General features: G+C 45.4%; 1 protein-coding gene across 1 annotated transcript in view; it reads left to right on the top strand.

Moving 5' to 3' along the window:
* The window catches only part of LOC146844091 (uncharacterized), a 144823-nt gene that overhangs the window by 24194 nt on the left and 94703 nt on the right, over nt 1-25926 (top strand). Inside the window, exons 2-4 of the mRNA XM_085651760.1 lie at nt 7674-7786; nt 10054-10176; nt 18645-18756. Of these exons, the coding sequence (XP_085507886.1) occupies nt 7674-7786; nt 10054-10176; nt 18645-18756 (348 nt within the window). The remainder of the gene's footprint in view (nt 1-7673; nt 7787-10053; nt 10177-18644; nt 18757-25926) is intronic.

The raw sequence follows: 25926 nt of genomic DNA, 5'->3' as shown, positions 1-25926 counted from the left end.
GGGGGTAGCCTCTTTCCTCCAGTTTCTTAGACAAGTCTGCCGACTGATTTTTGTAGTCAGTTACTTGAGTGCAATTTCTGCGTATACGCAGGAATTGCCCAAATGGTAGGTTTTCCCTTAGAGGGCGGGGATGGAAACTTGTGTAATGAAGGAGTGAGTTCCTTGAGGTAGGCTTGTAATAGGTCGTAGTGATCAGTTGGCCATCTTTGGCCCATATGTTCAGATCAAGGAATGCCAGGTGGCTTGCACTCGAGGTGCTTGTGAATTTCAGGTATGGGTCTCTTTCATTGAGCCAAGTGAGGAGGCACTGGCTGAAACATGTCGACCATCTGAAGGACGCAGGGGGCAGTAACTCTCCACCCTTACACGTCCTGTAGCCTTACTTTTAACCGCTGGTGTCGGCCCAGTTATTAAAATTTAATTTACCCTTGGGTACTGGGACCACCACCAAGCCGTTTTAAATCACTATTCACCCAACCTCACTGCACTCTCAGCAATATACCAGCTCCGCTGTAATCAGGCGTCGTAGCACACCCGGGACATACTAGGTGTCACTGGGTGGGCCCGATGATGAAGCATGCCACCAACTAGGTTGGTGGGTGAGGGCTTCATGAATACACCTACAAGGTGTCTGTGACAGAACTACTTTGAGTACTGCATCACTTTGGTCAACTTAAGCTAGTCTTCTTTGTTTAATCACATATAAATCCCTCGGGGACATGGACTAGCTTTCTAGTCCTCTCTCTCCCTCTTGTTACACGCACTCCTATCCGAATCTAACATCCTGTCTGAATTTTGCATTCTAACATTTCTGGCCCGACGGCAAGGTCGCTAACCGGTGTCAAGTCCTACTAGCCACGCCCTTAACTACAGGTGCGCATGCGCGACAGGGGACCGCCTACCCCGTCGGCATCGTGAACTCCATTTAACCAACAAGGAGGGCCCTTACACTCTGCGTCATCCGCTGACGTCACGGTGTATGTGCGGGGTGGCTAACCGCCCAAGGAAAGCGTGACTCCCTCCCCCGCATCTTTAGCAGCTAGCGGATTTTCCTGCCCCTGAAGTTCTAGGAGGGACCAGTGGCCCCTCCCCCTGGGGCACCCCCTCCGTGGATGGTGACGCCCCCCCTAGGACCTTAAATTGCTGCTCACCGATCATGACCTTACCGCCACAGGCCAGCATTGTTACCCAACGATCTGGCCCCCCCACAACTCCTGCCTGAAGGTCATCCCTACCTCACAAAGCCCTTCAACCAAGCTAGGATATTATCGCACCCTATTGTATTCCCTGCCTCAGTCAAATGGACCCCATCCTGTAAGCTTTTTCTAACTAGGTATTGGTCCTCTTTACCGAGTGATTCAATGCCCTGACAGAATCACCCCCGCGCCACTGCAGCTGCGGTATCAGCTGGGACCAGACTACAGTGCTGTCAGGGCACACCCTCCTTGCCCAACCCGCTGCTGAAATGATCTCTTCCAGGAGGACCCACCTACCCGGTCTAGCAAGGTCCTTCCCCCCCAGAAGAAGAATCACCACCGCCGGTGGGGGTGTATGTTGGGTGACCAACACTGCAAAGAATCCCCGAAACTGACTGAAACAGAGACCCCCCCTCCCAAAGAAGGAAATGGACCAACCTTTGTGCTCTAGCTCCCTGCTACCCTTGCCTGTAAAAAAGACATTTTTAGCACGATTCACATATGAATGACCAACAATCCAAACCCTGCCTGACCGGGTCCTGTGTTCCTGACTGTCCACGCCACGATGAGTCGCCGATGAATCCTGATGATGACCCGAAGCCAGCTCTCCGCCTGCGTCACAGAGCGAAGGAACTGCAAAACCAGAAAAACAACCCAATGTCAGCAAAACTCTAGGTACTTTACAACATGTGTACCCGCACATACCGTTTGTAGCAATTGGAATTGGGTGACCATCTCCCAATTCTTCTAACACTGTTCACATGCAGACCCCTTGTGATTGCCTCCGTGGCAGCGCCTACCTTAAAGGAGTGTGTGCCAAATTCCTTCGGGTCAAGGCCCACTTTGGCAATAGTCAACTCCATGACTCTTCTGAACTGGTATTTGGTTAAAGGGGGGCCGTCAGCGTGTAGTAGGAGCGACCCACCCAACAGTCCACCTCACTGCCTGATGAAAGTCTCTACATGGTGTACCGGGCACCAAGGATTATCCCTCGCCCTGTGCAGTACCACAGTCTCCCCCCGCGACCCCTGATCAGTTTTTGATCTCAAAATTGTCACCTACAATGTGGCTCCCTGTATTGTTGTGTTCAGGAATTGGATACTACCTTGCCTATCTGCCTTGGAGGCTGCCGCCAACTCGCTCAGCCTCAACGCTCCATCAAAGGCTAAAGTGAAAGCTGCCTTAAACAATTGTATCTCCCAGCCATTCAAATGCAGGCAGTAATGCCGTCAGCCTCCCCAAGCCTATTGGTTTCCCAGTGTCAGCCGTGCTGCCCTGTAGGCGGCGCCAACCCCTCAGACCCTTCCGCACCGCAAAGCTTTTAGTTGGATCTTTTACTCCCTTTGCCTGTGCGTAGAAAGACAGCTGCCCTATGCCTGTTAGCTGTGGCCACTGAGCGACCCTCCTGATGCAATCTACCCAGATAATCCGTAAAGCTATTCTCTAGAGCCCATTTGGATTCCCAGTCACGCCCCAAGAAAGTGCCATATGAACCAAACGCCCCTTCATACGCTGTCCTTGTCTTGGGGGCTAAACTAGCAGCCACGAGGTCCTGTAAGGGCACCAATCTGCCAGAGCGCTGACGGGAAGTGTGTCGGTGTAGGTTCTGCTGATGGAAGATGTTCCCTGAATACCTGCATTTTTTGGCGAGAGAGTGCATCAGCTGCATTATTAAGGACACCTGGTACATGTTTTGCCCTAAATACAACATTAAATTGCAAGCATCTCAACACAATCTCCTTCAAGAGGCGGAGTATGAACCTACAGCGTGCCGCTTGCTGATTGATGCACTCCGCCACCGGCATGTTGTCTGACCAGAATATCACTGATTTGTTACGCAGAAGTTCTGGCCAGACCATTAATGCAACCCAAATGGGGAACAGCTCCAGAAAACCAATGTTGGTTGTCAAATCACTGTACACCCACTTCGTCCGGCCACCTGTAGGTGACCCACTTGTTTCCAAGGATGGCACCAGACCCAACACTCCCAGCAGCGTCAGTCCGTAAACCTAACTCTGCTGAAGTAATGGGGGGGCCGGACCACACCACCCTGCCGTTGAAGTCCTCCAGGAATGCCATCCATATCTGCATGTCCTGGCGTACCTCAAGCGACAGTCTAGTGCGGTGGTGTTTTTCTCGCAGGCCCCTCATAGCCTGCGCAATTGAGCGAGAAAAGGGGCGAGCCATTGGTATCACCCTCAACGCGAAATTCAACTGGCCCACTGTTTCCTGAAGCTGTTGTAACGAGACCTTCTCTTTGGACAGGCACGCGCGTAGTGCCGCCTTGAATTTAGACACCTTCTCATTTGGGAGCCTGAAACAACCCAGCACGGAGTCTATTGCAATGCCCAGAAATTCTAAGCAAGTAGCTGGCCCCACGGTCTCCCCTGGCGCCCGCGGGACCCCAGGAGCCCGCATGAGCACGCAAAATTCCTGCAATGCCCGCGCAGACTCCCGAGACCCAGCCGCGCCAAGGGAGAGAAGTCATCCAGGCAATGCATGACCTGTTGATGCCCGGTCGCCTGCCTCATTACCCAATCCAAGAAGGAACTGAACGTCTCGAAATAGGCACAAGAGACTGAACAACCCATAGGCATGTATTTGTCCATGTAATATTTCCCATCAAACCTGGACCCCAAAAAGTGGTGATCCCCCTGATGTACAGGGAGAAGACGCAATGCAGACTGTCAGACTTGCCCATCAATGCCCCTGAACCGAGCCCCCTAAGCAACTCCACCGCTTGGTCAATGGGTTATGCTTTACAGAGAGTTGGTACCTGCACACAGTCTTACCTGCGCACCCTTTTCCCGGTATCCTGAAACCCCAAGAAAAATCCCTCCTGAATTAATTTAGGCGCTGCGTGATCTGGGTATCCGTTCAGCCAGGGAATCATTGCCAAGACGTCAATGGGAGTGTGTAGTACTACACCCCCCCCTTGTCTATTCTGGTTTCCTTCTTCCCCTGGAGTCCTGGTTGCCACCCTTAAATCTACAGGAGGTCTCAGGTTGTGAGGGGTGCCCACACAAGGAACAGGCGTGTTTGAACTGACATGTGCCCGCTCCCTTAGTGCAAGACCGCTTGTTGAAATCCCAACATACGCCCTTTTATCCCCCCCTTACCCTTTCCTGGTACCTCCCTCCCTTGCGCATGCCGAAAGGGCTGTTGGGGCTTGGCCGGGTATATGTTCTGTGCACTTCTCAATAGGGAGCATACCGGAAAACAGACACTTGCCAACGTCCTGCAAACCAACGTACTCTAAGTGCCACAAATAGTGAATGACCTCCAGGACAGCGAGGAAGGAGTTAACAGACCGCATCCCCGTGGAAAGTCCCGTAACCCATGTGTGGCTGCGAAGGCACCCCCCCCCCTTTGGCTTACAGAGCCCCGGGGTATACACTACTAAACCGCTGTGAGCGCAATGAAGTTAATCGGTCAATTACAACCGGCCACAAGACTGGCAGCAGATTACATGAAGCTTGCACAGGTCCCATTGCTGAATGCATGGAGGGAACTTATATGGCGCGTTCACGGATCCCGCGCACCACATTGATAATAACTATCATCATTCACTGCGAAATGCGTATATGGTGTATACCATGCTAGAAAAGCGACGCGCCTCTATCAGTGCAGCCATTTCCCTAATTTTAATACAATTATGGTAACCAGTGAGTTAGATGCAATCTCCTAATAGAGATGCCCTAGTTACACGGATTTATGAGCACCGCATGCCCCATAACATGAAGGTAACTGCATGCGTGCTGCTGGGCTATTTCTCTCATTAAAGTAATCAAACTTACTAACGGCCGGCTCAGCTGGAATGACAGTCTCCCCAATGTAACTCCTCCCCGTCTACGATCAAGCTACCACGCTGTTAGCTTGATGAAGAAATGCAAGAGTGGCTGGCTATAACCATAATGTCAGATTTACAAATTCCAAAAGGGGGAAACATGCTTATCAATTCCTTTGAAAATATTTCCGCGTTATTCCTTCGCATTCCCCTCATGCTATGGCCCACATCTATTCACAGGCCTGCAGCAGCCCACCCTCGGTAGATGCCCAGGCGCCCTGCCACCTTTGCCTTGCAACACCCGGCCCCCCGCACGGCTGTCAGGAGCGGATAAGGGAAGAAGCAGGTTGAGTTCTGATGGAACCGCACCAGAGATCTTCCTGTGATGTTTACGTGATTATTATAGACCTTTGTTTCAACTCCCCTACTGTTCTCGCATTCTACTACATTAAATGTGCCCCAGAGAAGGAACTAAGAACTGGACCGATGTGTGCTAAGGTTAAGGGTGTAAGGTGAAGCTACTCCCCAGTGCCTTGCTCAGAAGCCGCTGCAGCATTAAAACCCCCCAATACACGACTTGCAGTTTAGCAAACTCTTCGAAAAGATTGCATATATATATAGCGCGAAATCGGCCCCAGGGTACTGAAAAGCTTGCCTTATCACCGCCTCTCACACATTCAGTCACGGGGCGATTCCCCGCCCACATCGGTACTTAATTAAAATCACTGGTAAGCTCCTTGAGGGGCTGTAGACTCTACACTCCCGCTCTAATCCCCCTGAGCACCGTATCTACACATGCAGTCACGGGGTGATTCCCTGCCCACATCGGTACTTCATACCATCACTAGTAAGCTCCGCGAGGGGCTGGCGAGGCTCTTACTGCCCCCAAAGGGGGCACCAGCAGTATAACAACATGCAGTGAAAGTAATCTTTCAATCGCGCTGTGAAGAATGCACACATGCGAAAAGAACCGAAGTGGCAGCCCTCTCCGATTAAATGGTACTAAGACAAAATACCAGTACTCCTCAAACAAGGAAACAAACGCGAGCAATGCAATTACCATTTCTTACAACAGCCCCCCTATCCCTGCACTGTATGCCAACTGTGAAAATATCCGTTCCTTTGCATACATATAAACATGATAGAACTGCCCGTGCCTGTTGTACCGCGACATCGCAACCCCACCAGAGCACTCCCAGCCACTTAACTTCTCTTGAAAATTGTGCTCCTGTTGTTCTCGCAGGCTCGACCTCCTCAAATACGGCTCCCCAACGACGCTGAAGCTTCCCCTCGTGCCGAAAGCTTGAAACTACGGACTCGCTCGCAGCTTCGGACCATTCCACCATGCCCCTCTCCCCGACGACCGGGGTCCACTGCTCCCCGAGAACTTCAGCCTGGAAAACAAATTAGAAAATTAAAAAGCCCCGCGTGTGGGGGGCACACGAGGTATGCGGGGAGCGAGCCAGGGGCAAGAGGGCGCCCAGCTCGCTCCCCGGGCCTCTTATGGCACTCTGCTCCATGGGGTCGCCGGCCTAGCCGGCCCGCCTCCCGACTGTCCCGCCCCCTGCCCCGGAAGCAGTACAGCTGCCTCCGGGTCATGTGTGCGGCATCAGCCAATCGGTGGTGAGGGCGCGCCGCGCGCGTCATATACCCGCGACGCAGCCCCATCACCGAGAAGCCGGGGGAGGGGGGGCGCCGCACTGCCATGGGGGCGGGAGGGCCGAACGGCCCCCCCTTTACATTATGGTTGTTTTAGCACACTTTAATTAGTGTTCACTTGGATACCTGTTTTTATTAAGTGTCGTCATTCACACTTTTTATCAGTCTCTGTGAGCAGTGATATAACATTCTGCCTGTTCAATTAACATTCACCTGCATACTCCCTTTGTTCATTTAACATCCGGTGTATGTGCTTTCAAACGCTTTCTAATAACCTTCGTAAACATCTAATACACGATCATGGTAGCGTTAAGGACAATGATCACTCCACTTCAAACAAGCATTTGCAATGCAATAGTTCTCGCAGTTACACGAGTTAAAGCTATTGGCATTGTAAATGACAATGCCAATAGGCATTGTTATTTGCAATGTCAATAGCTCAAACTCGCGTAAATGCGAGACCTAATGCATTGCAAATGCTTGTTGAGTGATGGTGTGGTGGTGGTGTTGCAGATAAGCCTTGCAGCACAGTTAAAGGTAGACATGTTTTTGAGGGTCGGTCATTTGGAAATCTTGCATTAAAGGTTGGACCCTGGGTGGTTTGTCATGTCAGATGAGTCTGGAGATTTCGAGCTGTTGTCAGCAGCGACATGACCCACCCTGTTGATGTTGCTGTAGGGGGCACTGAAGGAAACCGGGGCACAAAGACGATTGTGGAAAAGCTGGAAAGCAGTCAAGTCTCCTGTATATCCCATATTGTAACAACTGCATTTACACACATATCTGTCCTCTACAAATCAAAGGCCTTTCTTTCTGCGCTTTCCGCTAAAAATTACCAGCCAAATCTTTATTTGTGAAAGAGCTGCATTTAGGGTTATACAGTAAGAGTCAACTGAAAAGCAGAACATAGTTGTGCGCAAACTCCGAGATCCATTATATGTATTTTAAGTGATGGAAGGAGTTTGGAAAAAACAGTTTCCAATGTCTTTTGGAATTAATCGACTAAAACATTGTATCTTTTTTCCCTTCAGGAAGTCAGCGCTTTCCCTCGGCGGCATGGGCGGCTTTGTTCCAATATTCGTGTTGATTCTGTGTTCCGTGAATGCGCGCTGGTCTCACAGGAAGGATGAGAAAGCGAAGGGCGGTAGGTTATTGGCGTATCCTCGCTCACTAAGGTTAGCGCTGGGAAACGTTAGCTCGAGTGTGGGTGCAGAATCCCAGGGCTTCATCGGGGCCCCATAGCTTACTTCAATAACAAGTCAAACTGGATCAATGCAATTAGGAACCTCGGAAAGATTGGCAGACGTTGACCTTGAATATAGAACGGGCAGCTCAGCGGCGCATTGGCATCTTCACATTTCTTTAGCTGCTGATCTTAGCAAATAGGCTCAAAAGATACAATGGGGCAGATTTATAAGCCCCTTGCGCCTCTTTTATGCCGCTGTTGCGTCACTTTTGTAACGCAGCGGCGGCGCAAATCCTGCGCCGTGGTGCGGGGTGCTTACAACATGATGCATCTGGGAGATGTGTCCCGTTGTAAAGCCCTGCGTCAGACGTAGGCGTTCCTGCACGGGGGGGGGGGGGGCGTTCCGGCGCAGGAACGCCTCCTAAAAGTGGCTCACTCAGTCACTCTTAGGCCCATGCTGCGTCAAAACCCTGCGCCTGCCTGAAGCAGGCATAAGGATTGACGCAGCATTAGCAAGATAGGGCACCCCGAGGCTTGCTGGAGCTGCGTCGCGCTTGCGACACAACTCCAGCAATCTGCCACTTTTATGGCACAGATGCGTCACGCATCTGTGCCGTTTTTACCCCATGGTGCGCCGCATTGTAAATGCGGGGCATCCATGGTGGCAGAGCTGTGGCGCAAAATAACTGGCGCATCCCTGCTGATATGCAGGGATGCGCCAGTTATTGTAAATATGCCCCATAATTCGTGTTAATTCTGTACGCTGTAAATGCTGCGCACTCATCCAGCTTTGGATGGTGAAAGCTTAGATCTTCCTGCGATGAATTGCTGATGAGTACAGACACTTAGGTGCAGATTTACAAGCCCCTTGCGAGACTTTTACGCTGCCGTTGCGTCACTTCTGTGATGCAGCAGCGGCGTAAACCATGCGCCATGTTGCGCCTTATTTACAACGTGATGCATCTAGAGAGATGCGTCACGTTGTAAACCCCTGCACCACATTAAACCTGCGTCAGGTTTAATGTATGCAGGGTGGGCGTTATGTCGAAAAAGCCTCGGAAAAGTGGCGCAGTGAAATCTACAAGATTTCACTGAGTCACTTTTCCGATGCTGCTGCGTCAAAACCCTGCGCCTGCTTGAAGCAGGCGTAAGGCATGACGCAGCATGATAGGTGTGGGCAGCCCATGAGAATTGCTGGAGTTGCGTCGTGCTTGCGACACGACTCCAGCAATGCGCCGCCCTTATGCCATCAGATGCGTCACGCACCTGTTTATCCTTGCGCCACGATGCGCTGCATTGTACATGTGGCGCATCTGTGGTGGTGCAAGGGTAAACTTGTGTGACGCATCTTTCCTGGCGCATCCATGCTGATTTGCAGGGATGCGCCAGGGAACGTAAATCCCCTCAATCCATCCATCCAAAGTGACGGCGCGTCACACATGGATGCCAATGCACAATTATTAAGATGTCTCTAGACATATTCGAGTATCTCCTCCTGTCCTGCGTTATCCTCTGCATTTTGGGATGTGCAATCTTAACATGGGGATCCCCACATGGAGAAAGCGCTACAGTGCCATTCTATTGTGACGAGGTGATAAAAACCACAGAAGGTTTCATTGAAACCCGGGTACAAAGCCCACGCTAGGGAAATCTCCAGTTGGTATGGAGTCATGCATAATTGTGGGCAACCATTTCTCAACAGGAAACCAATAGTTTAACAACTCCAAAGATGTATTTGCAATTCTAATGTTCTTATTTTACAGTCCTGATTATTAACAAGTTTCCAAAGAATCTTATAGATTTTTACTTTACTAAACGGTGAACGCGCCTTGTGATCTTTAGGTACCCAAAAATGCCATGGCGTGTCCTCCGAATTATTTAAAATGAGAGAGGAATTAAGCAAAGTTATAAATAATTAATCACCCTTCAGGGCATAATTAAGATCCCTTTCAGTGGGGTTTGAAAATTCTTGTTAGGTTTCGGAATTCGCAAATGTCATGGCTTTCGTTGTCATTACAAAATTAAAATGAAATAACCAGTCAGATTCGGGAAATATTTCTGTGCCAATAGTGAAAGTGTTACTTCTCGCCCTAAATGCGCACTGCAGCTGGAGAGCTGCACGCCTCCGCCGCTCCTCCTTCGACCGCACACAGCGCCTCTTCCCCCGCCCCCAGCAGGTCGCCCAGGGCTCAGCCGAATCATTCTTCTCTTGTGCTTTCTTCCAGCGGATTGCAGCGTCAAACTGTTATTGATAAAGTACACAACGAACTTTGAAGCCATTTGGGATGACGAGGGAAGCGACGCTGGAGGAAACCTCTCAATCTGGAGGCCAACATCAAGGGAAGCAGGTAGGATGATGCTGGTGGCACCTGGACTCGCGGCGCTCGAATCAGAGCCATGAACATTAGAAGCTTACTCTAGGAACCTTATACCGATTTAGTTTCGTTTATTTGCACCCACCCGTCTCTTCAATAGTGAGGTGCAGACAGGGCCGGTAGCAGATCGCGCCCTGGGCAGGAAGAACCTTTGGTGTATGTTGTGGGGCGGGTGGCCGTCGTTGTGGTATGACAGCAGGAGGTGTGAGAAAGATGGGAGGGGGGAAGGGGGTTGATGGGGAGCCAACCATCACCCCAAGAGGTGTCCAGGCGCTGACATAAAGTCGGGCAGCTCCCTTCTGCACCACTCGGGGAGCTTGGCACCCCGGGCCTAGGTCCAGCTTGCCCATGCCCAAGGCCGTTTCGGGGTTCAGAAATAGGTTTGTTATTTTATGTGGAGAAGTGTGGCTCAATGATTAGAGCGGCAGACCCGGATGCAGTGGTCTAGCCCGGGACCAGGGTTCAATTCCCCACCTCGGGTGGGTTTTGAGCTCAAAAATTCCACGGACCTGATAATTCTCGCCTCGGTGCCTATTCCAATCATGGAGTCCCACTCTGCAACTCTGGGCAATAGCTTGCTTAATCTCCACAACGGCCCCCACAACGCTAAGGATGCCTGGCCTCCACCTTGGGGGTGCCCAGGAGTGGACGCCTCACAGGGAAAGCCAGGATGGGTTCCACAGTGGTATTCGTACAAGCGCCTTGAGACCCTTGCGGGTGAGTAGTGCGCTATACAAGTATCAATTTACATTTACATTTAAGAGAAGACGTCAAGAGGGGCAGCTGCATTGCTTACAAGCGGGTACAGCGCTTTAATGGGTATTGTTTCTGCTGCAGCGTAGAGGACACATGTATTGTGTTACTCAAAAATACCAGTTTGTATTCAATAGAAGCCTTTGAGTGTGCCCCTTAACGCCCGCCATGGTAGCGCTCCTTCATTCTTTAGAACTAGTAGTTGGTATTGCAGTTTGACTTAGAAAGCTCCCTGCGCGCATGCGCAATAGCAGCTTACTCTTATGTGTGAAAACTTAGTTCAGTTTAGTTTGCACAAACATCCAACCCCCATTTTTTTGTAGTTGCATAACCCAGATGCACATTCATAAATGTCTTTAAGAATTGTTTGACATTTTGCAGAGATACAAATGTGCTTGGACGTCACTTCATGAGGAAATGGAGGTTTCTGTTTGTCAGTCAAGCCCACTCATTTTAAACTCATTTTACGGTCAAGCTGTGAAAACAAATTAATTGCTCCTATGTTTACATGCACCATACATAAGGCCACATTAATATCGCCCTTTGACTTTGCTGCAATTTAATCTTTCCAATGACAATCCAGGAATATTTCGGAGCAGTTGAAAGCCCTTGTGTGTCATTTCTTAATCATATATTTGATACTATGCTATTTTCATGAATCTGTTTTGTATAAACCGTGTCTTCACTAAGCTATTCTAGTAACGCTGTTTCTGCTGGGATTTGTATAGCGCCTAGATGCAACTTCTATTGCTTTCTACTATATTAGGGTGTTAAGTTTGTACTAATGAGGTGCAGTCCAAGCCCAGACAGCGTTATCAAGTGTAAACATTGGAAAATAATGTAGTTACACTATCATAAAATATGGCACATTGTGCAGCATCATTTGCCTTTTCTAGCCGCACAATTCTGGCACTTCTGCCGCACTCTTTGACCCTTCGCTGCCAAATAATGCCCGCGCCCTGCTTCCCATGGCTCTGCTGTTTAAGTGTGATGGTGCCCGATTGTAGGGCATTGGTTGCTGCGTGTTGGTTGTATGAAGGGGCACAGTGTATGGACGCCTCTGTCATGTATGGAAAGAGGTGGATTTTGTGCATGTTGGCCTGTTGTGCCCTGGTTGCCTGAGCATGCCACACTGGCATAAGTTTGCAGACCAGAGTGGTGAGGTCCTGGGCTATAATCTACAGAGGTAGCCACATCTACTCACTGATCTCTCTTGTAGGAATGTAGCGCTGCTTGGCACTCTGCAGGGCTTGCAGAATGCTTATCGACTGCGGACTGATCTTTCCTCTCTCCTCTTTCTTGCCATGCCACAGAATTGCAATAGGTCTCGCATTCCTGAAAGTTTGAGCCATTGGCGCTGCAAATAATAATGAAACACCAACAGCTCAAACTTTCAGGAATGTGGGACCTATTGCATTGCAAATGCTTTTTCTTTTTTAGGTAGCGGGAGAGTTAAGTGATTTGCCCAGAATCACGGGACGTCAAGCGCCCCTGCCGAGACTCTAAGCCGGTTCCCCAGCCTCAAGGCCGATCCGTGGCAGAAATGTAAATAACGTCAGCAAAAAAGAAATATATATATAATTGTCACGTTTACAATGCAATTTTACACATGGTAAAAGAAGCAGCTGCCATGTGCCGATCCAACCCACATCCAAAAAAAAAAATAATAATAAAGCAGTAGGCAGCATTTCACCGCGTTGTGAGATTGTTGCTGGTGATAGCTCTTAAAGGCTCGAAAGCTTTGCGGTTTCTTCCAGTCTCATTGCCAAGAATGTTTTGTCGTTTGTGAGACTGGCTGCTTTAGTGCAATTTGTCTGGCTTTAAAGTGGCTTTCCTGTTTACATCAGACTGAAAATAGTTTAGCCACATTAAAGGTTGTGCTGCAAATAAATACAAGCATTGGAATAGCCAATAGGTCTCGCCTTTGGGACCTTATAAGTGTTTAGCCATGCAACAGTTGCATAACTAAACACTTATAAGGTCCCAAAAGCGAGACCTATTGGCTATGCCAATCTATTGAAGCCTCACGGAGAACATCAAAGCGGCCGTGCGGCCGCGAAAGTGATCGCGATCAAACATAAAAAGTGAAAGTAATTGCGGAAAAGCGCGACGCGCGCTCCCGCACACATGCACTGTAGCTCTAGGCTGGCCTGGTAGCACTTTTTGGAGCCCTAACAAAATGTCTCGCCAGACCAGCGCATGCGCTGGGTCAGGCGAGACCTAAAAATGAATTGTGTCAGGACAGCTGACATCCCTCCTATCTAATATTTCTTTGAGGAAACCAACTTAAGGAGAACGATACATGACATGTACATTTTATTAAATAACACCACAACAACACTCAGACCTGTCAGCCTTAGCAATCAATCAATCAGGACATTTGTAGAGCGCACTACTCACCCGCGAGGGTCTCAAGGCGCTGGGAGGGGGGTGCCGCTACTGCTCGAAAAGCCAGGTCTTGAGGTGCTTCCTGAAGGAGAGATGGTCCTGGGTCAGACGAAGTGGGGTGGGGAGGGAGTTCCACGTCTTGGCCGCCAGGTAGGAGAAAGGGTAGGTGTGTAGAACGTGAGGCGGGTATTGAGGTATTCGGGGCCCGTGTCGTGGAGAGTCTTGTGTGCGTGGGTGAGGAGTCTGAAGGTGATCCTCTTGCTGACGGGGAGCCAGTCTCTCAGGTGGGCCGAGATGTGGCTGTGTCGAGGAATGTTCAGGATGAGTCGTGCAGCTGCGTTCTGAATACGCTGGAGTCTTTGCTGTAGTTTGGCGGTGGTCCCAGCGTAGAGGGCGTTCCCGTAGTGTAGTCGGCTGGTGACAAGGGCCTGGGTGACTGTCTTCCTGGTTCCAGTGGGGATCCACCGGAAGGTCTTTCGGAGCATGCGGAGGGTGTTGAAGCAGGAAGAAGTAACTTTGCCCGATTTCAGCCCTCAGACATGCCCTAACCTCCTTTTCTAGGGGTTTTCTCATGCTGCTCGCCACAAACTGTGCCACCTTATCTCCCGGAGTCCACTCCATGGAACGAGGGTTCATGAGATCCTCCGGGATCAGTATGTCTGGTGGAGGCTCCACACCACTCGTGGTTGGGTGCTAGGGCCTGGAAGGGACCAGTTCCTCAGTAGACTTGGTAGGGGAGTCATCACCTTCGTCATCCCCCCTGCGGGGACAAGGGAACCACCTCATCGATTGCCCCTACAGGCTCCAGAGACGGGCGCATGAGGAAGGCCTTCTTAAGGCGCTCGAATGCCCCCAGGTCCACCTGAATAGGAGTAAGCGATCTGGAGACTTTCAAAGGGCCTATGGCCGCCGCGACTGCCTGGTGGATGGAGGCGTCTACATCATCGCAAAACTCATCATCTAGGGGCAGGACCTGTAAGGTTTCCTCCTCTACATAATTCCCTTCCATGGGAAACTATGTACCAACACTGGCTGTACACTCAGCACAGAAATTTGGTGAACCAGTGGGTCTAGAGCTTTGGTGGGCCTGAAAGCCCTATGTTTGGGCTGCGAAAGCTCAGGAATCTCGGTAACAAGGACCCTAGGGGCTTCTCACCAACTAATCAGGGGGGTAATAGTGTGCCTGGGCCGAGCCTCACTTCAATGACAGCCTTTTTTTAAGTTCAAAAGGTTTTTATTGGATCAGTAAAGGTGTCAATACATGAGAAAAAAGAAAATACAAACATATCTTCAATTAGAGGAGAAAAGTAAAACATGGTAATGAAAATATACAATTGATCAGAGGATAACAGAAGTTTAAGGCTGAGTAACAAAAATCAGCACTGGTACTAATGAGCAATAAAGTAGCTTATATAAATAGAATAGTACAAATGAAGAGCAATGTCAATCAGGGGGGCTTAGGGACCTCTTGCTGAATAGGTGAGACATGAGAGGAACGTTTAGCACAGGTATCTAGATACAAGGTTACAGGAAGCCATAAATCATGTCGTTTAGCAGCTAGACTAAGGGGGTGTACAAAAGCAGTATCTAGCCTGTGATTATAACAAACATTGTACCACCATGCTTTAAAAGAAATATTCGTAAAGTCTTTCCAGTTGACGGTGATTTGCTGGAAAGCAACAGCTAACAAGTCAACAATTTGCGTGTTAAGGTCAATATTATCCCAACAGGGTGAAAGGCTTCCTAAAAAAATATTGACAAGAGAGAAGGGGAATGTGGTGTGGAATATGGCATTGATTTGGGTCCAAACTAGTATCCAGAAATTTTGCGTGAAAGTGCAAGAGAAAAGCATGTGGAAGAGAGTGGCCTTAGGAGCAGAACAGGACCAACAAAGATCTGGTGTAGAGGAGAATCTCTTATTCAACACCTGGGGAGAAAAGAGAAGCCTGTTGTATATGAAAAAGAGGGTTTGTGTAAGAGAAGCAGCTCTAGATGTCTTGCGAAGTTTGGTCCATAGTTTATCCCAAAGGGAGGTGGGCCAAGAGATGGCAAGGTCAGACTCCCACTGTTCCTCAACTTTGGACTTTGGCCTAGGTGTGAGAATCGTGTGAAATGAGTGGTATATTGAGGAGGCTGTAGGGTGAGTGCGCAAGAAGGAGTGAAGCTGTGAGGTATGATTTGGGGGATGGGCATGCGTGAGGGGGTTGGAGAGAAGAGCATAAGTGGACATGACTGCATTTTTAAGCGTAAGATACTTGCAGGTAAAAGAACGAGGGAGATGGAAGTGCTGGCTGAGAGCGGAGAAGGATAAGAAATCAGAATTAGAGAAGAGTTGAGAAACCCAGATTAGACCCCTCTGTCTCCAGGTTTTCCAATAAAAGGGCTTGCGATTGATGGTAATACTATTATTGTGCCAGATAGTGGAATTGAGAAACTCTGCTGTAGAGGAAGGGGGGTCTGGAGAGGAGGAAAGAAGCAACTTGGCTGTGAACTTGTGGATAGGAATGGAGGAAAAGTGAGGTTTACGAGAGAATGAGAGATATTCAGCAAAAGTGAAAGGGGCTAAAGAAAGCCGCTCAGTGGTAACCCATAAGGGGGACGGCTCAGCAGGGTCTTGCAGCCAATGGGAAGCTTGCCGCAGAAGGAATGCTTTGTGGTAAGCGGGGAAATTCGGGAAATTAACTCCACCCTCGGATTTGGGGAGTTGCAATCTAAGCAGGGACATGCGTGCTTTTTTGCCGGACCAAAGAAAGGAGGAGAGAATGGTGTTAATTTTCTTAAAGAACTTAGCAGGGATAGGAATTGGGATGTTGGAGATGGTGTAAAGGACTAACGGGGAGAGCATCATTTTAATCGTATCAAGACTAACGGGGAGAGCATCATTTTAATCGTATCAAGAATGACAGCCTTAAACATGCACTCGCCTTAGAATTGCATTCGTGCTAAAGACACCTCTACCGATCCGATGCGGGCGTCAGGCTGCTTCAATGCAGACCCGTGTACACACAGGCATAAAGGCTTCTAGGCGCGGGCTGCAGCTCGGCGGGGAAAGCACTGACAGGAAAAAAACTGACAGGAAGACGCACTCCCGCCGAGCAACGAGACGAGGGTTGTGCTACACGGGCGCCATCTAGCGGCCGTCAGCACTACCGCAGAGCCTGCGGCTGCTAAGAGCGCGGTGAGATCGCCGCTGATAAGGAAAGCGTTGGCGCTGCAAGGAAAAAGGCAGTACACAATACAGTTCAGCAGAAATTATCAGTATCAAGCCACAATAGCCAGGAATAGAGAAATCGACTTAACTGCTGGTGAAGCAGGAAAAGAAAGAGGAGGTATCCCAGCAGCCCCGGCCCTTTCAGGACATGCGTAGCTGCCTATTGGTTGTGATTGGCTTTTCCTGGTGTTCCATGGGAAAGAGAGTTTTTCTGTTAAAATGGAATACTGCTGGTGATGGAAAATAAAGTAGCGCATAATCCTTGCCTCGGGTCCTGCCATAGAATTCAGAAACTTTGCAATCCGTTCTTTCTGGGATTTCGACAATAGACTGTTGATCTTAAGTCCTATTCTAGCACAATACACATGTTAAAGGATATAGACTTTTCACTTGAAAATTATCCAGGAATTTACAAAGGATTGTGAACTCATATTTCATTTATTCGTTTTTTTTTACAACATGGCATCCATTAGGATTCATTTTATCTTGTAGTTTGTTTCCCAAGGAGACATCTATTCAGATTATGAAATAACTTTGTTCTTCTTGCTTTTCAAAGGCAGTCGTCCTTTGAGGATTACCCCTCTATGTAACATCTGTTTGTTTACATACAAACATTTGTTTTGGGTTAGGCCTTTTTTTCACCATTGAACTGTTTGTGTATCATTTATGCCCTGCTTCCACCAGTGACAAACCTTTAGTTCCATCTCTTCTTTTTTTATCTTCGTTATTTACTAAAACTACAGCTCCCTGGACAATGTTAACAGGCTGCTTGCTCATTTGATCTGTAGCAGACTGAATCCTGTGCAGGCGCTGCCTCTAAACCAGGCAACCATCATTCAATGATGTTGTGTGTAGTTTTATCATAGCTTTATATTGCAAGATTGGTAACATGTTTGTTCCAAACCTGGCGGCCATGATGGAACTTTAACACTATGAACAATACAGTTGTAAAATGACCACACACTGCTATGCTTTATTTTATTTGTTATTGCAAGCATATGCTTGCTATGCATTGTTTTGAGTTTGAGTATGTATTTCATTGAGGTTGTATAAGGGGGTGAATGCAAAAATGAGTCAATGGGTGGATAAAGGATTCATGAGCGCAGTAATGATTGAAAGAGTGCATGTATGTGACTTGAGGTCAGTTGTATGACCCTCTTTAGTGGTCGCAAACCGGAAATCGGTCTGTTTGGGACCACTAAAAAGGGTTGTGGTACGTAACCTATTACAGACATGCAAAATGGGGTCTGCTAGTCACTATTAGGAAGGGGCGCGCCTTAAGGAAAACGGGATGCATTTTAAAAAAGAAAGTTGCTTTATTTAAAAAGCAAACATACACATGGTGGTCTGCTGTCCCCAGCAGGCCACCATCCCAGTGATAGTAGCCTATTCCCAATGGTGTCGCAAATTGCGACCAGCGTCATGAATATTGATGAGGCAAGTTATTTGCGACCCCATTGGGAATCACTAAATGTGTCTAAGACACATTAGTACATTCTGTTTTGCAAGTTGCAAATTTCGAGTCACAAAAGATCTCAATTTACGAACAGCAAAACGGAATGGTCATACATCTGGTACTTAGTGCCAAATTAGTGCCTACACATCACTCACTCAAGAAACACTTTCATTTATAAGCTAGACCTACTAGCATTGCCAATGCTTGTCTTTTATATTTGACATGTTGGTATGCACACAGGTTAAGAGATAAATGATCTTTCCATTAAAACCTTTATCAATTTCTCGCACGCAGATTTTCTTGCTTTTTGCATATTTAATGTTAAATACTTGCAATTTTACTTCTTGTGGGGACATCTAAGTACTCTGTTACTGTTCTGCTGTTTGATTGGTTCATTAGGCGCATTATCCTGCAGTTAACAGAAGCGAGCCAGTGTTATTCTCAGTAACATCTTTGTGGGACTTTCTGTTTGGCAGTTTGGAAGCTATGTTACAACTGGCCCCAAGACTGTGATCTTCGTCCCCTCAAAACCTAGTATGTGAATACTCCTACAGGAATGTAATAAATAATGCTGTCTGAAGTTGTAGACACCAGGTAGCTCTATGCTTACAGACACTTTGAATTTTTTTCTAGGTTTCTTTCCTGTGGGAGACACAGCGGTAACGTCTCATGAATCTCCTGACCACGCGGCTGTGTTAGTGGAAGATGATGGCACCGGACTTGTGAAGCCACCTAGGAAGTTTAGGTATTTTGGTGAAAAAACAGACCTATGTGGGTTTCGTGCAATAATGACGAATGCATGGGCGCAAATTTAGTGTGAACGTTCCCAGAATTAATATGTATTTAATGGTTCTGCTCCAGGAAATATCAAGCAGTGATTTTCTCTTACTTCCTGAGCTATGCTGTCTGCACCACTAACTTGAGGAAGTTCTGTATTAACTGTATGTCATTTATAAAGTGCTATCGCCTAGAAACTGACACAGCTAGGCCTAGTATGAGCAGAGGTTCAAGACAGGTTCCCCTGATAGTGGTTAGGATAAGACTGGAATGAAATAATAGCAAGAAAACGTACTAGCACCGTGCACTGTTCACTGGGTTTTAAACAAAACCTTGTAGATTGTACAATAATTTGAATGAATCAACAAATGCTCAAATTAAATTCATTCATGAACTATATTGTTTACAAACATCAATTTCGCATCCAATCATAACTGAAAGCATGAATATCCATCCATTAAAATAGTCATGAATTTCAACAATGTTCACATAGTTTACAACATATTTATTGCATAACAAAACATGAATAATTGCTCCATGTGATTCTTGTAAAAGCCCGATGCATTTCGGGGCTATATCGTCCCTTCCTCAGGGGCCACCCTATAAAGAAACATGTGATATTACTTATTTGATGATATATTCATAAATGATACAGACTGCCACATAAATGAATTACATTGCCCAAATTATCTACTAGTAACACATTTTCGTGCTGCTAAGTGATAACCCTATAAATGATCAATTATATTGTGTCTATTGTGTTAAAATAAAAGAGTGAAGTTAATAATACAAGTAGTGCACCCAACGTGAAAAGAATGTAAAACCAAATGATATCATTAGAAAATACCTCTTGTCAAGAATCTTGTGATCTGGCTTCAACAAGTATCTGAATGAAATAAAAACAATGCTATATCGAGAAACAGACAAGTGAACAAACATTCCAGTCTCCCCATCAATGGGGCTATCCCAATAGTCACAGAAGCTCACCTCCTATTTTATAAAGGACTCCGCACATTTGATGCTTATATCCTAATGCTAGAAACAACAAAAAACATCTATCAATACGTTGCTCCGGGTGCGTGATACTATGAATTTCAAAAAAGATTCCAAAATCTCACCTTATCAGGCTACTAATGTATCACCCAATGAGATGAATATCGAGAAGCAAAGCTCCCTGCAACAACAGAAAACGTGATCCCATGAGAACTAATCCTGACTTAAGGTTACCGAAAAGTCATGTCGTCTACGAATGAACCGGATCACACCTTACCGCTAATGGAAGCCGTCTATCATTGTACGTCCATGTTGAAAAAACTCTTCAGGTTGCTGGCGGAAACTAAGCATTTTATATAAAGAGCGTTATGAAAAAGTAATGGAAATAGGACGAAGCCTGTGTTTCCGGAAATGGCGTTCTGTCAACGTCCGAGAATAGTGGAGAGATGATAGAAAAAGAAAGAGGACTCTGGAGAATATGTGACGAGATGACAATTGCTGTCGCCATATTAAAAGAACGGATACCGCCTCTAAAAAGAGGGAAATACTTAGTGCCAATAATTCATCCAAGAAATCGTTATGAAAAACATGCAGTAAAACATACCTGAATGCAGAAAAATATGCATTTTTAGACTCATACATACATACAAGACACTAATCTATGTGTAAAAAGTCTAAATATCTAACTCATACCATTAAGAGGACGGATACTCCCGTGGTCACTTAATGAAATCAATAGATTTATTAAAAGATAAAAAAAAAAAAAGAAGTCTTAAAATTTTACAGTCGTGCTCATAGTGACACCACCACCGTGTGTTATAGTGTGTATTATTTAAGATGCTCTCTAATGCAGCAGTAATATTATTCCATATGTTACATAGCCAGGTGTGTGTTACAAAAAACAACTCATGTCTGGTCGGTCATTCAACCCTAATGGGATCATTGTATCTAAAGATTTGATCCAATAAATGTTTCTTTGCACTCGTGTCATGAATTTCACAGCATAGATTAATAGTTCAGTTTGCATGAATTAGAGATACAAGAGCGTAAAGCCCGCAAATTCAAACGAGATGAACAGGATTACCTACAAGGCAGAATACTTACGTTCGCAAGACGATTTGACACCTTAAAAAAGAACTATCCTGGGCAATACTTGAAGCCAGCAGTAGTGAGCAAAAGTGAATCAGAGGCAAGTGAGAGTGAAACATCAAGGGACATGAGTGGCATCGAAAGGATGACTTTTTTAGAAGAAATGAGGATGATGAACCTAGACAAGACCCTAACAAGGGGGGGGCAGTCGAGGAAGAGCCACAAGCCAAGGCCGAGGAAGAGGGACAAGAAACCCCTCACCAGCACAAGAAAAACAAGGAGGGCCAAGCGAAAGAAAGCAGTATTCAATGCAGAGTTGCAAGTAGAAAAAATCAACTTGATTGTGAATATCCCACAATATCAACCAACACAAGATGAGATATTAGTTTTAAACAAAGGCTTATCATTCAGTCCGGAGTCGCACTTCAACTACACACAAACACAAATAGACCTGTATAAATACACCAGGAAGCTCAAGCTGGTGAAAATACATGCCAATAAGGAACACAAAACCCAAAGTTTAAATCAGACTGAAAATAATGAAGATCTTGTGATCACAATAGATCAATTGCCAGATCTTAAAAATATGTTTGACATCTTATATAATTTGGAGGATGAGGCAATGACAGAGGAAGAAGTACTGGAACATCTGGATATACAAACAAATAGGAGACCAGAAAGTGGACTAAGGAGAACATTGAAATATTGCCCGGCACTGTCTCCAGGTAACAAAATAGACCTGTTCTATGATTCAATAATTGAAGAACTGGAAAGAATGCCACCAACTCGTAACTTAAAATACAGAGAAAATCTAACAACAAAGGAAAGAAAAGCAATTGACAAATTGGTGAATAACAAGGAAATCACAATTAAGCCCGCCGATAAAAGGTGAAACATCGTGATAATGGACACATGTGATTATATCCAAGAGGCATTAAGACTATTAAATGACGTGGGTAACTACTGTAGATTGCAGAACAATTCAATAAATAAAATGACAATGGAACTAAATTCAAATCTCCAATTGTGGTTTCAGAAACAGCTCATCAATGATGAAGAAAGAAAATTTTTAACAAAAGATTTTCCGGTGATACCATGTATATACATTTTGCCAAAAATTCATAAGACTCTGATCAATCCACCAGGGAGACCAATAGTCTTCTCCTGCAATTCTCTGTATGAAAATCTGTCACAGTACGTGGATAAGTTTCTAGCGCCAATCGCACAGAGCATGAGCTCGTATCTAAAAGACACTGGAGACTTCCTCAGAATTCTAACAGGATTAGTATGCAACCCAGAATACCTCTTGGTTATAATAGACGTTGTTTCATTGTACACATCAATTAGATATGAAATTGGTCTAACAGCGTGCAAATACTTCCTAAAACAGCGGAACACTTCGGAACTTGAGCATACGGAAATGCTTCTCAGTATGAAATATGCTTAAAGAACAATATTTTTCTGTTTAATAAAGAACTATTCAAGCAAGAGTGTGGTACAGCCTTGGGAATTTCATTTTCTCCAAACTATGCCAACATCACCATGGGATGGTGGGAAAGGACCATAGCGTGGAATGCAGACAATCAAGAAGACCTTGATCAATGTAATCTTATGGGTACGCTATATAGATGACCTGTTTATAGTTTGGAATGGAACTGAACTGGAGTTTCGCGAATATTTCTCCAAACTGAATCACAATCAAATTGGATTGGCGTTCACATGTACAACGCACAAGAAAGAAATTGTTTTTTTGGACACTAAGGTCTATATAGAAGATGGGAAATTACAATCAACGCTTTTCCGAAAAAAGACCGCCACCAACAGTGTCCTGCACGGGATAAGCTTCCACCCAAAACCATTAATAAACAGCATCCCTTTCAGAGAATTTACACGCATGAAGAGAAATTGTTAAAAAGAAGCAGTTGCAGAACAAAAAATTAAAGAAAGCAAAAAAAGATTCAAAATGAGAGGCTATAATGAACGAACACCTAGAAAATGTAAACAACGGATTGATAAAAAAGCAAGGGAAGAGAGCTTAATTGAAAAACCGAAAATCACTCAAGATAACGTGACACCACGATTTGTGACCACATACAGTAAGGAGAGCGGAAGAATTGTAAACAAAATGAGGAAGTATTGGCACATAATTTCCGGAGACCCTGACAAAGGCAAAATGATAGGCACTAAACCAGTGGTGACCTATAGGAAAACAACATCACTTCAAGACCTACTAGCAAGAAGTTATTTTCAACCTAAGCAACAAACTTATTGGCTATTAGACCAACAAAAAGGATTTAAAAAATGTAACTCATGCAAAGCCTGCAAAATAGGAAAAAACATGATTGCTATTTTTGACCCCAATGGAAAATCTATTATGATCGATCAGAATATCACCTGCACATCCACATTTGTAATCTACATTATAGAATGCAAATTCGGCATGAAATACATTGGCAGTACCACATGCATGCTTAAGAAACGTATTCTTGAGCACATACGTGCAGTGAAGAATGGGGACATGGCGTATGCAACAGCGAAACACATGAGTAAATGTCAACAAGGCGACTGGAAATCAATGGTTTTCTATGGGATTATAACGGTACCCCAAGGAGATCGTGGGGGAGATAGAGTCAAGATGCTAAGACAAATGGAATGACGTCTCATTAAAAGACTCAGGACTAAGAGCCCGAAAGGCATAAATAACGATGAAGAACTTTATGTACACCTAGATTAAGAAATGTTTCTTTAATGTAAATAGTTTGGTAGCCGTTTTGAACTAATATAATATTGTAGATACATGAATGGGGTACTATACCCAAACATTAAGGTACATGCAAAATGATCTATGCTGTGAAATTCGTGACACTAGTGCAATTTAATTGATCATATAAAGCGTAACAAATAATGAATGTCTATAACACCAGGTGCTATACCTAACCTAAAAGATTATTTACAAAACAGCATGTCACTCAAAAAAAGAAACAGGAAACTTGACTTAAACAACGCTTTGTTAAAAACATTAACTTTGCGTAATGATGAAATCGTAGAGAATATAAATAGTTGACAAATGGCGCAATTGTCTTTCTTGTAAATATGTATAAAATTGTGTAAATTGTGTAAAATATCTTCAAAACTACAACTCCCATAATGACACCTTAAGGCAGAGATGGGCAGTATAAATGTGTAAAGTGAAGAAGGACTCACTGACTGTGAAAAAAGCCAAGTGAGGCTGAAACGCGTTGGTGGAGTGAACGCTTGTTAATAAAGTACAGCAAAAGCCTGCTTAAGAGTGCCACATCCTTTGTTTTTCAATATGTATATTTATGTACAATAATTATGTATATATATATTGTGCACAGAAAATATCATGACTCAAAATTCAAAAGAGTTAACCTACAATAGCATTCCTATTGACCCAAAGTTAGTACAGTGAATGTTTCAACGAAAATTATATGGTATTTACATGTTTCTCATTGACTTGTCTACCTTATATTAACTTGTTTATGTTTTATTGGCTCCTTAGTTTTTACAGGACATGTTGAGATTACTGCTTTCAACGTTACAAATAGGTTTGTGGAGTTGTTTGAGAAAACATGTTACCTGCCACAAATAGACATGCACTTTAATAGCTATAAGGGATTTTGGTACTTTACCAGACACAGGTAGTATGATTATGATGATCACTAAGATAATGAGTCCAAGAGCATTTGTCTTTAACAATAACTATTGCCCATTCTTTTGTTTTGAAGATATTTGTTGTAATTCTATTGTGGTGGTAAAGGGTGTGTTGCCCTTTAAAAAGGACAATCTACACATGAACTTTATGACCAAGCTGAAGGCTGTTGTAGAAACGTGTAGACCATCTTTGTCTGTGAGCACACTGCACTATATATATATATATACATATATATATATATAGTATAGTATATGTATGTATAATAATTATGTATATGTATTGTGGACAGAAAATGTCATGACTAAAAATTCAATACAGCTAACCAACAACAGCGTTCCAATTGGCCCAAAGTTAGTACAGTAAACGTTTTAATGAAAATGATATGGTATTTAGCTATTTTTCATTGACTTGTCTACTATATATATATATATATCCAAAGCTCAATTTCCCCATACTTGTTGAAGAAATACCGCACTCCGGGGGGACAATCACAGTTGTTTATTTATTCAACGGTAACGGCAAACTACCGCAAACTGCACCCGTCCGCGAGTGCTCCGCAAGAGGCGAAAGTGGAGGTGGAGCTAAATATATATATTATCTACTGGCGGTCGCCAGTAGATAGTTATAGTTAGGACCCTGTTTCCATAAGAAATCCGCAACATTCTATTTGGAATAACTTTGGCGCCGGTCGACGAATCCTCGCGAAATTTTCAAAATAGGTGGGGCGCTCCGCTCCGCTCCGCTCCTACCCTGAAAGTCTCGGGGGGATTCGTCAAGCGGGGGCTGAGATAAAAGGGGGGTCCCAAAACGCGTTTTTCCCATGCATTTTTCCATAGGACTTTTAGACACAGCTACAGCCCGAACGGCTGAACAGAGTTACTTGAAATTTGGCAGAGAGATAGTCCTCAGGTCAAGGAAGTGCCTTTTGTAGGTCTGGTGTAAATCTGTTCAGTAGTTCCTGAGAAAATAGCATTCAAATCAATATATATATCTGAGCCAGCTTACGGTGCGCTTACGGTAAGCTTACCGTACGCGTACGGTGCCGTGCGCGAGCGCGATTCTGATTGGCTGTTAGATCTTAGTAAACATTCGAATCGTTCGAAACCAGGAAGCGGCGGCTGCCATTTTCTCTCTCGCACTCTGAGGGGGGGAGGAAAAACAAAGGGAAAAAACATGGAAAAGGACTGTTTAGACAGCTCCCAACCACCTATCCTTGTTGAATGTATCCCCAAAGTACCCCCAAGGCCAAAAATTATTTTTTATTTTTTTATGAAAAATCGCCGATTACGCTTACCGTACGCGTACGGTAAAAAAAATAAAAAAAAAAAAAATTATCCACACTCTCCCCACCCCATGTTCAAATAGTGCCCGTAGGGCACC

This window comes from Triturus cristatus, chromosome 4_1, assembly GCF_964204655.1.
Source record: "Triturus cristatus chromosome 4_1, aTriCri1.1, whole genome shotgun sequence".
Taxonomy (NCBI): domain Eukaryota; kingdom Metazoa; phylum Chordata; class Amphibia; order Caudata; family Salamandridae; genus Triturus; species Triturus cristatus.
The sequence above is the reverse complement of the archived record's forward strand: the minus strand, read 5'-3'. Positions and strand labels throughout refer to the sequence as shown.